The sequence below is a fragment of the Patagioenas fasciata genome, chromosome 4 (genome assembly GCF_037038585.1).
Source record: "Patagioenas fasciata isolate bPatFas1 chromosome 4, bPatFas1.hap1, whole genome shotgun sequence".
In the NCBI taxonomy this organism is placed as follows: Eukaryota; Metazoa; Chordata; class Aves; order Columbiformes; family Columbidae; genus Patagioenas; species Patagioenas fasciata.
Genome location: NC_092523.1, coordinates 24,947,372 through 24,963,719, shown reverse-complemented (window position 1 = coordinate 24,963,719; position 16,348 = coordinate 24,947,372). Strand labels below are relative to the sequence as shown.

Genomic DNA, 16,348 nt, shown 5'->3' with positions numbered 1-16,348 from the left:
CCTTGTTTTAGGCACTAACACAGTCTTTGGGTCTGGCCCTTTGTGGACAAAAAAAACCCCACACCTGAAATTCCTCTCCTTTTCATGCTGCCACCTACCAAAAGAACAAGCTGTCCTGGCTGTTGCAAGAAAAAAACCAAACTATACCTCTTGGCTTCCTTCTCTCACACCATAAACTCCATGTTGCAGTGATTTTTTTGTTACCCAACTTCTGTCTTACAAGAATAGCAAGTCCACACCTATTCTGCAAAATTTTAGCTTCCATGCTTGACCTCTATCTGCTAGTCCATAATCTCCAAGTTTTTCTTCTTATACGCAGCCATTGGCTGTGCTCAGGAATCATGGAAATTCCACAATTAACTTTAGCTGAGTTTTGTAACTTTCGATCACTGCTCAGGTACTTCTGAAGACTTGTGATGAAAAACAACATGACCTTTCTCTCTGCTTTAAGCGTGGAAAGCTGAGCAACAAATATTACAAAGCTATCTACCCAGGGGCTGACTCAGGCACTATCATGTGTAATGTTTAGAATGTCAGCTTTTTTTTGGTAATTAAGAAGTTAAAACCTGGCTACTGAAGAATATACTGATATCTAAGAACACATCACTAGTCAACACAGATATTTAATGTTCTGGAAATAACACAGGTTAGCTTTTCCTCAACTTGCCTTTGGTATACCTTCTTTGTGAAAGAGTACACTATCAACTATTTCAAACAAACAAGACGACAAAAGGGGTGTTTCTTTTGACTTTGTGAAGACAGCAAGAAAAATCTACAGAATGCACTTTGTGCAAAAAGACTTTACAAATTGAACAGATATACTACCAGCCAGCCTAATAAAATGCCTAAATGTCCTGGTTTTGAAAAAAGACGACCAGTTCTCTTTTAGTGATTTTTCTTTCAGCTAAGTTCTTCCAGGTGACTGTACTTTTCTGAGTTTTAGCCTGCATATTTTTCCTAGGATGCTGTACTCGGTGCTGATAAGAGACCAACGGAATGTTGCGTGTTTAGATTTATTACTATGGTAGCCAAGAAAGACTGGTAAGTTTTCCAACGTTCCATTGTGAGAGGGGCAAGTTTGAGGAGGGGTGGATGGAATGGGTGACTAGAACTGACCAACGGAAGTATTCCATCCCATAATCATTATACCCCCTATATAAGAGGGTGATCACGAGGGCTGAGCTCTCTTCGACCATGGCCGACATCTAGAGAGGACCCTGCCTGTCTGCCTGTGATCCACAGGCCTCAGGCCCTGCATCCTGCAACCAGGTTCTCGTTTGCTGTGAAGTCCCACCCATGACTTCCAGGGGCTTGAGCTGCACCTGCTGGAGCCACCAGCTCCGCACACCCAGCTCCTGCTGCTGGAGTGACGCCAACTCCACATCGAGCACTTGAGACTGGTTTTGTATATATAGTCTCTATTTATTAGTAGCAGTAGTAAAACCCTTTAAAACTCTCCAACTTGAAGCCTAAGTCTCTCTTCCTTTCCTCTTATCTTTCTTATCATCTTTCTAATCTAAAGGAAAGGGGTGGCAAGAGGTAAAGGGGATAACAGGGAGCATCTGCCATGGTTTATTGCCGCCTTGCCTTAAACCTTGACACTAAATTTATAGTTTTATGACCCAAATACTAAATATAAACTACAGCAAAACAGGCTAACCTTTGTACAAAAGATACTTTTATCCACATACATTTCATGATTGTGTCAACTGTATTTTAAATCCCTGATGCATAAAAATGGGAGCTGTTCTTTATACAGCATTAAATCCACAACTGATCACTTCAGTTTATTTCATGTTTCACTTAATGCACCCTGAAGATTTTTCAAGTTCTAATTTGCAGTGTCAAAAAGCTGACCTGTTTTGATAACCTTAAAAATTAATTCTCCTCCAAAAAAACAACTTATCAACCGTCAACATGGTAAGCAATAGTAATGTAACATTTATGTCCTTTTAGCATAACATACATTTACATCTCTATTATAAAGAAGTGCAGCATTGAGATTCTTATTAATTTAATTTTTCTAAATCACACTATATTATGCAATTAAAATGATGCCATAAAATCATGCTAATGCTTTCCAATGACACTAACGAACATTATTCAGACAAAGCAGGTCTATTAACAGAGGTAGGCCTACTGGGATAACTCACTGATTGGTCCTTTAGTTTGACCAAATGCTCATTTCATCTGAATTTCTAGTCTTCATGTAAAGAATTATTTTAATGAAGTGAGTAAGATGCTTATCAAATTACAGCATGTGTCATAAAAACCTTTAAAACTGCAAAGTTTTTTTTAATGACAGAAAAACAGTTACATGGCACACTGATTTTTTTTCCTGTCACAGAAAAACTCATAGAAAATATACATTTAAATCTAAGTATTTTATATTATTCATTACTTTCTAGTTAAAAATTATGTGGAAAAGCCAGAAGTATATATTATATTCAGCATAAAAATAATTGTTTTAACAAACAGAATTTCCAGGTACTACAGGTGCACTTAACCCTTATGTTCTAATATTGTTAATGGAAAGAGCATCAAGTGGCTAGTACTTACTACTGTTGAACATGTTCTTTTTTCAAACAGCTTTTAAATAAATGAAATTACTTGGGGATTTATTTTAATTGAAGATTCAATTGGACTATACATTTCCATGCAGTTTCCATAGCAACATTCATTTCAAACTAAAGAAGCTGCTTCTCTATTACTCATTATTACTAAAATTCAATTTCATGTCTCTGTCGGAACTAAACAACATTAAAAGAGGCCTTGGGAAGAATCCATCTAGCACAACTAATTAGTTTTGAAAATGGCTTTTAAAAATCCACCTAATTTAAATTTCATCCATGTTAAAGGCTTAAAGCAACATTTTTGCCACTGAAGTAAAACAATGGCCAAAAGATATACAACTGTTTTCCTGTGGTCTGAACAAAAGAAAGAGAGGTGCTGTAAAAGAACGACTTTTAGAAAGATCACAGCCCTTTTCTGCCACAAATTATGAATTGCCAGTCAAAATACTGAGACTATAATCCCTAACATTCATCTTTAAAGATGCATTAGTCTAACACTTACTACCATTCTCATCCTGGCAGGTCACTTATGAGGGACATGACAATAGCATATACCAACATATATGCTTATTCTAAAAAGAAGAACAAATAGGTCAGAGGAGAAAGCTTCTCTTTTTACATACTTTTTGCATCGCTGTCTCGCTCAACATTAATTCTAATTTTTCAAAACCGCATAAGCCACATTTGTCTTTACCGTTTCATCTGACTGTCTACCTAATTACAGTCTCATTTTTGTCTGACCAAAATGAAGATGAATAATAGAAACATGTAAGTTCCAATCTGCCCACTATTTATTGACCTGGTTTGGTAAATTTCGCTGTGTATATGATTTTAAATAGATCAGAGAGATCCACTCACTGAGGAAGTACATTGTATCATATTAAAAAAAAAAAGAAAAAGAAAAAAAAAAAAAGAGCTATTTTAAACTGTTATACATACTAAATTGTTTTAAGCCAGGAAGAAATAACTAAAAAAAACCAGAGAAGGTTTTAAAGCAGAAAAAAAAATGTTGGCAAGAGGAAAAGCCATGGATTTCCAACAGTAACTACAAGACAGAAATTACATCTCTTGGAACTATACCAATAGCGTAACAGCAATGCCACACAAGCAAATTAAGTACTATCTTCATTCCCACATCTCTTATGCAGTATCTAGATGCCCTCATTCAGGTCCCAAGAGCTTACATAGGCAAAATTTCATCAAGATGAGAGAAAAATGCCTCACAAAATTGCAAAGAACAGATTAACTGACTTGCCTGAGAAATAGTTCTTCCTTATTCTGCTGATAACGTTACTAAAATAGGCTTGTGAGAAGGAAGAGAATATTTTACATTAAAATAAAAGGATGACTATTAAGAAAATGAAGTTTAACTAAGTTGGCAGGTCAGTCTTTCTAAAATTAACTCTGAAAACATCATTGGTTAATTTGTATTTAGTCACATATTGCCTAGCTTCAGATCAAATTGTTTGATGCCACCCTGATATCCCAGTACTAGGAAACTAAGGATAATGCAGAATCTATATTGCTGAATGCCCATATTCATATCCCAGGTCTAACTTAGAACCTGACTGTTCCAGCTCCTTACAAAGTAAGAATTCTATATTTTCAATTAGTAATGTGTTAGTTTGGACTAGATGATGGCAGCTTTCTGACTGTTAGGTTTGTTGGTTTTGACTGACAGAAATAAGAACAAGCTTTTGAATTACTTTATTCAATGCATATTGCACAATCCCATTACTGTTACAGGGAACCACTAATGCTGCCTATTTCCTTCAGACTCTAAACCAGCAACTTTATAGTTATTTTGTCATTTCTCATCATGGGAATATTTGTGCATTCTTGCTTGGAAAATAATCAAGGCTTTCTGGGGGAAAAACATTAGTATTTAATTCAGGCAAACATTCTGTATTTTCTTTACTAAATAAAGCAGATGAGACTTAAAATAACAACGTACCATAGTGTAATTGTGAGCCACCTTGTGCAAGTCAGTGCAACCCTGTGCATCGGCAAAAGATCGGATTCCAAGACAATTGGACGGGTGAAGCTGCTTCATTAGGAATTTACAGCATGCTTCTACAACCTGAGAGAGCTGCAGAAGGCAAGCTGTAGACAACAGGCACTCAATGTTATCTTCTTTTAATTCAAGGCGACCTAGTAACATTAAAAAGTAGATCACATAATTTGGCACTTATTTGGTAAATTCCTTAAAACTCAGAGGCAATAGCATTATTTACAGATTATATGACAGAATATGAGGCTTAGTCAACATCACCCTCAGCAACAGCTAACCAGCTTTCCAAAATTAGTACCTATAATGATGTAACAAAAGAGAATCCTAGTAAGGTTCCTTTTTTTTGCCAGTCATTATATATTTAAAATATTCAGATGATTTATTAACTAACAGAATATAGTATTATCAGAGAAACTATATCCTAGCAGGTTGCCTCAGGTAACAACAATTATTATTTATTTTTATTTATTTATAAGGAATTAAATAATGTGAATGATAATTTCTAAAGAGCATTTCGAATCTAGAAATGGAATATATAATGGTCACAGGAGGACAATACATTACATGAAACTCCCATTTTCATTCTAATTACCTGTATATGCATATTGAACCAGAGCCCACAATGCATTTGGCTCCACACCTTCCATCTTAATTTCTTCCTGTCTTGCTTCCCTTACGTCATTGGTGAACATTGCTGCAAAGTAGTCCGAAACAGAGGAGAGAACCAACCTGAGTACATCATGTGGGAGAAAAGGAGAGAGAAAGAGTGGAAAAGAAAAAAACTTAGTCAACCTGGTGTTTGTTACTTGATGATTCATTACTTTGCCCTTTGAAGAAACACTGTACTGAGAAAAACATTTAAAAATTGACAAACTGCTCCATGCTCTAGTTCCCCACTATGAATAATGAAGTACTGCTACTGAATCTACATTTGCTGCTGAAGTAAACGAATAACTCTTTCAAAGCTCGATGACTTTCAACACCCAACACAAAAACAACCCACAAAACCTACATGAATTGGAAATGGAATATAAATACACATTATGGAAATAAAAAAAATCAAATTGACTTCTATTTATATTATGTCCGCTAGTTTTTTAAATGCGAAAGAATGACTTACTAGTCCTTTTCAAAGTGCTTTAAAATGCTTTTACTGTTGGTGCACACATACACATTCATTTACTAATACTGATCGCAGAACTAGGCACAGTAAACATGGAGATGGTACAGATTTACCTCTTTTATGGGTGTGTATTTAGCCCTTTGTTAACAATTCCGAGTATTTCAAGATACTAAGTTAACAGGTTACTGCACAACAGGCATTTCATTGGATTATTGACAATGCCACTCCACAAAATGTGCAAAAATGCTGATGTGTTCACAGGACTAGAGCGAAAGAGAAAGGAAATCATGTGGAGCACGAATATTCAACTCATAGTTCTGTTGTATGAAACCTACTGTAACTATTCATGAGGTCTGTGGGTCTCTTTGCTAAGAGACCTCCAGGAACAGCCTTGTGGTTTGGATCAGCTTTTGCACTGCTACAGTTCACTGCTGCCTTGCTCACAGGAATTCATATATAAATACACTCGCACATGTGCTGAGCTATACAAACAGCAAGTCCAAGAATCAAACCTACTGCAAATATACTACACAATCTAACTGCATACGTTCAATGAATCTAGTACTTCACGAAATGTCAGCTTATTCTGTGCTGAATCATTACATTGACTTGTTAAGATGACAGAGGTCAGGAACCAAAAAACAGTAAAATTAATTTAAAAGGTGAGCACCAGTTCTTAGGAGTAAGTCTAAACATATATTAACAAGGAGGATTTGCACATACATATGCAAAGTCATGAACTACAAAGAACTGTCTCTTAGTTAATTCACTGCAAAGTAATAAACTGTTGACTAATTTCAACTACCTTTTCCTTGCTGATTTTCTGACCATTGACCATTTGGTCAGGCCTACAGTAGGGTAACACTTTTTTCCTACTTGCTGAGACAACAGAGTTGTTTTAAGAGCGTTCGAGGAAAACATTAATTTTATTTTGATTTCTTGTATGATTGAAGTTTTGTAATGAGAAATGAAGTTCTGTTCTTTTACAGAACATATTCTTCTTGAAATATGAGGTTTATTCTGTGGCTGACTTACTGAGAAAAATTAGAACATTCTGTCGAGGTAGTGTCCAGGCATCACTTCTAGGCATTTTAACCTTAATGACACCTGTAGTTGAATAAAAATACTGCCTCCTAGAGATGTGTAGAAGTTCAGCGAAATTAGAGAATGCATTCATGTAATGATCACGGGAGAGTTTCTGCAACTGCGTTTGATGCTAGTATGAGATAACAAGATCGGATTTGCATGTAATAGGGGTTCTCATTGGAAGGAAAAGCATGTAGATGGACAGATACAGATCTGAGCAACCCAAGTATCTCTGGGTCAGAATTCAAACCAGAATTTTCACCTCTGGCAAAACTGGCTTGAACTTCTACATGTATAGAAGTTGGAGCTTGAAAAAGAAAGGTCTCTTTGATGGAAAACTGAAGCTAAAACCTGATACTAACACAGTTGGGGGGCAGGAGGGAAGTTTCCTCCTTTTTTTTTCTTCCCCCAATAGGGCAAATTGCTTAGCTGCACTGTTAATTAGAAAACAGCTGAACTGTACATATCTTAGCAACAACTACTGAGGAAGTGCCGAATAACAACCTGAGGCTCCAGACAAATACCTTCTTACTAGCTGTTTGATATCAGCAAATTCCTCCCTGTAATATTCAAAGTCCTCCAAAAGAAATTACTAGAAATTTAAAATGCAATCCATTTACTATTTTCAGAAACTTGTGTTTGGGTTCACAAGAAGGTATGCACGCTTCACAGTGTTAAGTGCTTTCCAGAGGGTGACTACCATGTGCCAAAACAGGATGTGCAACCCAGGAGTAGACTAATACAAGTAAGATGCCACAGCATAAATTATATCGATAACAATTTTGTAATTATTTTAGCCAAGAAGTATGTTCACAATGAAAAAAAAAAAATCTTAGAACAGTATCCATACTTTCTCTTAATTCAACTAATTTAGAAAAAAAGTTATTTCAAAGAAAGAAAGGAATTAAAAGACAGTGGCCATGCATCAAGGTGACACTGAGACAGCATAAAACAAAACAAAGGCAGACTTCCAGTCAACTGGCCTTTTCTGCTCCTACGTTTTTACCACTACTCAATAACAATCAATTACTACTTTACTAATGCCATTTGACACACACTTCTTCATTGATCTGTTAATCTCATAGCTAGTAACTGATTTTTCTTTCAGCCTTTTTTTCGAGTTGTCTGAAATTAAACTGCAGTCCTACACACCGATTTTACAATGTGAAGTAGCAAATACATTCGTATAACTGAAAAAATCCACAGAAGACTTTTCCCATCCATATTTGACCTTTTTTTGCTAAAAAAGCTCTAGAAGAGCTAAGTGACAGGCGTGATTTTTCAAAAGAAAAATCTGTGCAATGATGATAAAACCTACACTTAGAATCACTATCTCCTTGTTAAATAGGGCCATCATGGCTCTGTAAGTATTTAACATAAAGAGAATCTGTGTTATTTATTAATAATTTAAATTAACATATTCATCCATTTCAAGAGTTCACTGGTAGCTAGGGATGCTACAAAATACTGCCTTTCCTTAGTTTGAAAACTGTAGAAACCTATGGGGCTTGTATTCTGAGTTTGTAGACTTTTTTTTTTCCCTAAGAGTAATATGTCTTTCATAATTGGCCCAACTAAAATGCCTATGAAACCAGTATATATTGACATTAGAGAGGCCTCTAAACAGTATTAAAAATACATATATAATCAAGAAAAAGCCTTATATACAGTTGGCATTGTATTGTTTGACTGTGGATGTCAAATATATTTTACCTTTATTCTCCTTCTTACCTAATTACCAGCTCCTACCAAACACTCAGTTCTACATAGATAAGATTACAAGAATTTGGCTACTGAATTACATGCACTAGGTTGGCTGTTCTTTGTCAGTGCACAGGAAAAATGTAGAGAGAAGGGAACACACGAATATCAAAATTTTTCATCTGGGAGATCATAAAACATCTGAACAATCTCTGTGGAAAAACACTCAACAGCTACGGGTTAAATACTGACAAAATCTGGGTGTTTCAGTAAGTCTCCTTGCTCTTACCAGAGGTACCAATGCTACTGTTGTTTGTACTGGTCCAAAAATAGAAAGATCCACTATGACAGCTTAACTAATTTTGAAGAGTTTTCTACTGAGACAGTAAAATATGTGTAAGTAGGGTGGCACACCTGAATTAAATTTTACTTCTTGTTGGAACTGCCACAAGCTGTATCATCTAGACAGTTTTCTAGGTTTTCAAAGCAATTATTATGTAAAATGATGATAGCTGTCAAATGTGGCAATTTACAGATTTAGTACGTCCCAACCTGATTCACCTGACAGACTGAACTGAAGCTCCTTCACATCATAAAGATAAAAGGGACATCTCCTAGGCAACTCCTTGTTTGTGGCTGTAAAATAGCTGAAAACAGTCCTGGGGAACTCAACACCACACTAATTGCATTCACCCAAGTTGTAAGGTGAAACTGAATAGTTCATGCACCCTAGTAGGAAGCACCTCATACACTTGTGGCTTCAGCTGTTTTCTGTTCTTGATAACACAGCGTGACAGTAATAAAAAAAAATATATATTTGATAGTGGTACTAACATATCTATATTTATTTTAATTAAATTTGTTTAAAAGCAAGCAATATCTAAACATACATGCAGTATGTTTAAGCAATTTCCAGTTATAGCTCTCTTCCAGGGAAATCAAACCTTTCAAAATTTGTTTGCTGCTTCTGACATTGAAATGATGATTACAATAAACCTTCTAGTAAATTTTTTCAAAACAACCACACGGTTAGTAGCAATGCCACATTTTTAACATAGAGTTATCATAGAACTATATTTTATATACTTGACTTTTTAGAAAGACACTTTGTGTTAAACCATTTAGCTAAAACAAAAAAGAGGTTGCAGTGAAGAACTTACAAACTAAGGCAATACAGATTGTGAAAGAATGGAAGTATCACTGGGCAGTATGAAAAAGAAGTACAAAGATAAATAAGCCTTGAGATAAAAATGTCTGCAAACCAGCATTTGTGCTCTTCCAAACAAGCTTCCTAACCCCTAGAGTGCAGAAGCTTCCATTTCCCTCCTTTCCTTCAGTCCCATGTCTTTTGTATTTCCATTTTTCACTGTCAAGAGGAAGAAAATGGCTCTACACAGTTTTCCAGATCGCTGGTTAAAGGATGCAGAGCAGGTTTTAAACCCCTTCTGGCCAGGCATTTACACAGTCCTCCCTTTTCTCAAGTGATTGTGCTGAGCAGCTGGTTATTACAAAACAAAAAAACCCCTTTTATTATGGATATAGCAGTCAGGTGAATGTAAATAAATAGGGACGTAACAAATGACATAAGACATTCAAAATTGCAGTGGACACAGAAAAAGCAACTGATATGAAAAACTTAGTGAGTGTGGTTAATAATAATAATGAAAAATGTTCTTTCTTACCAATTCTATGTGACCACGTATTAAGAAAACCCCTTTTATATATATTTCATAAGAAAAAAAGGAAAAAAAAAAGCTGTCCAGTGTGAACTTTGTTTTCTTACACATCTTAAAATGTCAAGCCTTTAAGCTAATACCTATTTAATACATCTTTTGTTGCTTATTAAGTCTTAAGATAAAATAATCACTAGTGTTCTGAAATACACTGACTCCTCCAGCCTGCAGTCAATACTAAAGAAGTTAGAACGTGGATTCAGGCAGTAAAAAAAATCCTAGAGAATTTTTGTCTTACAACATAGGCTACTGCAAGTAGATAAAGCCAGTCTTCTTACTGAATTTCTATAAAATTTGGAACGAAATTTAAGATTTCCATCTTTCCCACTATGGAAAAATTTAATTTTCAGTGAGGTACACTGGACGTGCCGAGATGAAGACTCTAGTTATTGCTACGCTCCTCTGCGAAGCACAACAGTAAGAAAAAGAACTTATTCTGCAAAAGGCAAAGCTTCTTTTTAAGTTGCTCCAACATTATAAAGTGAAGTAAGGCCAATCATAAGTCTCCCACCTCTTGCTACAAGCATAAGGTGTGTTTCTTTGGCCTTAAATTTCATACATGTTTAAAACACAATATACCAACCACAACAAGATGTTTCTCTTAAGAAGAGAAGAGGAGAGCAAATAACAGGTGGTAGCATATGCCTGATGCTTTACAGAAATACAATAGCAGACACTGGAGGAGCAAAGCCAGTTCTCCAAATGAGAAACAGGTACAAACCACATTAAAGAACTTTTTAGCATACAGAATACTGTCTTTCTGTTTATCTTGTTGCAAAAAAATCTTCCAGTCCTTACAAGATATTTGCAGCTGTCCTCTGCACCCTTCCTACACCTTCTAGCTATTAGATAAATCATTCTCTGGAACGATGCACTGTAAAGGTGCTACCTTGGCCACATAAGGAAATACAATTTTTCTTTATTATAAGCACTGTTTTCCTGTTTACAGCACTCCAAAACTCTCTGACTTCCGTATTACTGCAGTGGGTGCAAATCTACTAGTGGTGTGTGCATGCCCTGTTCTCATCTGATTCACTCTTTACCCAGGGACAATGAAGTTTTGCAACTAGTGTGAACAAACTGAAGATGGATTTTAAGCAACTCTGTAGCCACAGGAAAAGCCAAATCATCTTGGTCACCCTGTTGTCTCTCCAAGAAGGATGTATCATCATCCACAGCTACATGCCTCTAAGTGTTTACAAAAGAATTCAAGCCAGGGGTTGAGTGAAGAATAGGACCACCCATTTCCGCAGTAACTGCAGTTAAGATTTGCTTACATCAACTTGGAAAAATCAGAGATAGTCTTGACTGTTTAAAAATGAAGTTTCATAAAAGGAAGTCTCTGAGACCAAGATCAAGTTATGGTTTAAGTGCTCCTCAAGTTGGTTCCCATCGCCATGCTACCATTCCCTTGGTTGTGCTAGCACAACAGTGTGGATGATATCTGAACAAAAGCAGAGATCTCGCTTTTTAAGAAAAATACAAAACCTAAACCACCAACCTCTCCCTATGTTTTTATTACTGTTACAGTATTATGCTGTGATTTCACTGTGAGGGTAGGAATGAGTCAACAGAAATCAGGAATGCTTTAGGCTGCTATTTCTGTTGTAGACCTAATCTTATGAAACCAGAGCTTAATTATACCTAGGTTCCTATTTGAACTATTAATACTGTGCATTCACTACTGTAATGTGCTTCAGTTATTCATACTTTTGTTTCACAATCTTTGGTATTTTCCTGGCTTTTAAGTGGCATGCTATATGATCTGTTAATTATACAGATGACAGATAGGATAGTGTTTGATCTAATTTAGCCCTCTAACACTTAGTGTCAGTGTTCAGTAGTCTGCTATCAAAGGACTCTTCTTACTACAGGAGCAAAAAACCTTTGTGGACAGAAGACTGTCCTTATTGCTAATTATGACTCCAACAACTTAATTCTTAATACAAAGCAAAGGTTAAATCTATGAAAAAGATGTTATGCCATTTGTGGTACAGAAACCACTACTACTTATAACATTCTGAGGGTGAATTAGGGACTTTGGGGTTTTTATTTTGTTATGCAAATATCTTACTAGAAGCTTGAAGACAAAGTAGGACATGAAGACGTCGCAATTATTTTTGATGCTGTATTGCATACAACAGACAGAAATTAACTTCTAGTTTCCAAATAAATGTTAAAAAACATAAGCATGTTTAAAGTGTTCTAAATTGTTAATAATGGCCTGACCTTTTTTAAACAAAACACAGGACACACTTTGAAGGTACATTTGTAAAGAATATGAAGTTACTTCAAACTATAATAAACTTACCTGTGAGCTGGAATTCTACGATCACCAGCAACTAACACCACATCGCACAGCTGTTTGTGTCTAAGATAATTTTCCATCTTTTTAAAAGTTTGTTCAGCGTGGTTGAGAGCCTGAAAAAATTCATCTGAGGTACAGGGCTCCATAGTTTGGCAAGATGATAAGGTATGACTGCTGGTGGAAGTTCTGCTGAAGACAATAACAGAAATCTTAGTTCACATAATATTAAGGTGCAGCAATCCTATCTACTGATGTGATTTAAAAACTGATGTACATTATTTGTTTCAATATATATGGCCCTGTTATTCTGTTTCTCTTCATATTTATAATTTCTTCACAGAATCACAGAATTTCCCTCTTCTTCCAAACCTTATTGAAACCCTTGTGAAAAATGTACTATCATTTAATGTTGTACTCTTCAGCTAACACACAGCCAAAGATCAGTCCAGTCATCTTATCTATAGTGTTGTCAGATTCTTAAGGAAGAACAGAAATCTACCAAGACCCTGCAAACTGAAAAAACAATGGAAGGATACGATAAGGAATCAAACATCTCCCTGACACCTGTTAAAGCCTTTCTGCACACATATGTTGAAGTCTTGTTTCACACTTAGCCTACAGTGGCTAGAAGAAAACTCAACATATATGGAGCCATTAAAAGAGAGTGGGCATGCAGAGAAAAGAAAACATCAGGAAACACACAGATATACCACCACTCCTACTGCATGAAGCCTCATGTGTCTGAAATGAGATCTAGCACAGTAGAGGCCAACACAGGGGAAAAGCAAGGGTGGATGGGGAGAAAAATTGCTCCTCTCCATATACACAGCAGCTGGGGAGAAAAGAGGAACAGAGAAAATGTACAACGAATGTATGGTACTAGGACATAAAGGAGATGATTCCTAATTGTGTACACTGAGGGAAGCACATTTTCTTGCCCACAGTTCTTTAACTGACTACTACTTTTCCAGAATGCATGTAACTTCCACAGTACTCTAGACCTACCATTACATTGGAAGGACATGGATTCACAAGACCTGCATCCAGACCCCTGCTTTCACAACGATGTCATGAGCTCAAGCAGCACGCTCAGGGATAAGTCCACCAAGAGATGAGGTTCAGTCCTTAGTCTAGTAGATTTATTTTAAGATAGAGCTCCTCAAAATCAAAAGTCTAAATTTCTAAATGTTCTATAAAGGTGTTGTGGTTGCTTTGTTTGGTTGTTTGGTTTTGTGTGGTTCTGCCCCACCTCCCCATGTGCCCAGAGAGTCAAAAAGGCCAGACAACTTGGCACTTTATTCAAACCTAAATCTGGTAACAGATCAGAAATGAGATACCTGCCTACCTACCTCCCTTGGAGGACTTTATCTTAAATGTGCCCTCTGAAGCTGTGGTTTAGCCATTTATTTAAGCTATGTCAACTTTATCTCACCCTCGGTGAGTCACTTGCTCTGCTCCACCACTAGCCCTCTGACAAGCCAGAACAAGTATTCTTTGTGGCCATTCTAGAAACTGAATCAAGAAGGCATATATGTGAAAAATGTAATGATGTAACCACAAAAACCACAATCCTGGCAAAACTAGATGGCATTCTCACAGTGAATGAGCAAGAAATACTCAGGGAAAGCAACTCAAACCAGCAACGCTGCAAAAGAAACAAGTGAAAACAACAAGGTATGGGTCAAGAAGAAAATGCTTCAGAAATTATTCCTCCCTATCACAATTTATCACATCCTCATCGTGCTGAAACAGCTATGGGGTTTTGGTTTTTGTTTTTTTGAACCACATCTTAACTGATTCCTTAAATTAACCCCATTAATAATGATTAAAAAACTACATTCTATCAGGCATTTTATTTACATTACAACCTCACGAAGAATTGTGCAGATAGATCTGTGGAAACAATGCACTACTGTGGAGAAGGAAAAGTCTTTCTAATCCAGCACTTTACTGGACCGCAGCCTCACTAGGGCTGTTGCCAGCCCCGAGACTGCACACGTGTCCACTCTGCACACAGCTCAGTGGCGGTCACCACTCTCGCTCAGTAAGGAAAAATAACTGCAGTGGTGTCTGTTTTCCACTAGCCATGATAAAGCACTTATTCAGGACACAGAGCCAAGCTTAGTTCTTGCCATGCCCTGAAGAAGTTCAACCCTATACCTGTCCTCTAGCCAGGCACTTACAAACCACTTTTCATAAGGAAGGAAAAGGAAAGATTAAGTCTCAGTGGTCCATGAAGAAAACATGAGAGAGTCTAATAGTTGAGCTACCCGCAGAAAAGGTAAGATAGAGCTTCAAGGACTATTTATGCCTATTACCCAAAGACTGGTTATGAAAAATTCAAATTCCCTCCTTCTCCCAAGTGTTTTGCGAATCTTTTTCACAGCCAGTTTGCCGCAGCCAGGAAAGCTTGGGAGAATACACAAGTAAGGAAAGAACAGAGAAAGGGAGGGACCCGCTTTTCTCTCCCAGCAGCAGTACTGAAATGTTACTTCTGCACACCTCACATCTACTACTAAGAAAATTATGTTAAAGACTGAGGCTGCCAGTGCACAAGATAAGTGTATCAAAGAACCCTTTCTGCATATTCCTTTAAGATTAATAATAAAGATCGCATTTTTAACAAACAAAGTGGAAATATTATTACCAGTATCTTAGAAAGTTAGTCAGTAGGGTTTCCTTTTTGTATTCTTAAACTTCAAGGGCACTTTTGTTGTTCTTTCCCTATTTATGCGAAAAAGAACCTATCTAGCACAGACTAATTTTTATTAAGTATAGTACAATTTCAGGATGATTGTAAAAATGTGTGTTACTCCAAGGGCAAGGTCTTTCCCATGCCAGCTACACATTTTACTACCCTGGTGACAAACATTCATATACTAAAGATGCCAGTCTTCTTCAATTTCTCTGTCTAATAAAGAATTTATGTAAGAGTATGCCTTTTGAAATTAAAATTATGTATAAGCCATGCTATAAACCCATTCATTTTTAAAGGATTTTATTTCTTGAAGTATTGTTTGGCATAAAGAGCTCTACCCATTGTAACAGTTGATTGCAAAGCAGTGAAGCAATGAACTGGGCTAGTAAAGGGCTGATAAGTTTCAAAAGTAAAAGCGCACATGATGATGATTGAATCCACACCTCTCCTCCTGCTTTTATTTCAGACTTCATTTTGTAGCTTAAACAAAGTCACAGCGCCATTTTCAATATAAAACCAAACAAACCATAACATACACAAGCTTTCTTTCCTCCCACTTCTACTAAGCTCTCTCAAGAGAGGCATCAGTGTTTGTCAAATCTTACGGGGAGAAGCACAATCTGTTCCTATTAACAGGATTTGTTATTTTAATTATTTTAAAAGATTGAGATTCATTTTAAAGGAGTTACAATTGTTATTTTATAGCAATGACACATATTAGTTAACAACCTATGAATTCCAAAAAGTATTAGCTTTGGCTATAACAAAAGGTTACAAAACTTTTTCAATTTATTCTGTGCATCTAGAATTATTTTCAGGAAGGCATATCTCAGGTTAAATGTCTTGTGTAAAGCTATAGTTGAAAAAAAACTCTGAAAATTATGCATAAATTCACTGGTATTTAAAACTATTCTACTGTCACAATCAGTTCACCTAATCTAGCTATAACCTCATCTGTACTTCTAAAAAAGGTCAAGGTCTCCACAAGATAATACGAAATCCTATGAATCTGCAAAAATGTAGCTTTACTGCAAGATAAGAGTGACACAGTTACACCAAGGGTATGTAGCACAGATGCCAACCTTCCATATAAGTGCCACATTGTCTCTTTTAAC

At 36.4% G+C, this 16,348-nt stretch overlaps 1 protein-coding gene across 5 annotated transcripts in view; it reads right to left on the bottom strand.

Moving 5' to 3' along the window:
* Positions 1–16,348, bottom strand: part of KLHL5 (kelch like family member 5) — a 59,977-nt gene that overhangs the window by 22,358 nt on the left and 21,271 nt on the right. For 3 of the 5 annotated variants that reach the window (XM_065836788.2, XM_065836790.2, XM_071807392.1), the window contains 3 exons: positions 12,539–12,724; positions 5,177–5,313; positions 4,528–4,724 (listed from right to left, as the gene is read on the bottom strand). In XM_065836788.2, coding sequence (XP_065692860.1) covers positions 4,528–4,724; positions 5,177–5,313; positions 12,539–12,681 — 477 coding nt within the window. In that variant the 5' untranslated portion in view covers positions 12,682–12,724. The remainder of the gene's footprint in view (positions 1–4,527; positions 4,725–5,176; positions 5,314–12,538; positions 12,725–16,348) is intronic. The other 2 variants (XM_065836789.2, XM_071807393.1) reach the window with 1 other exon arrangement.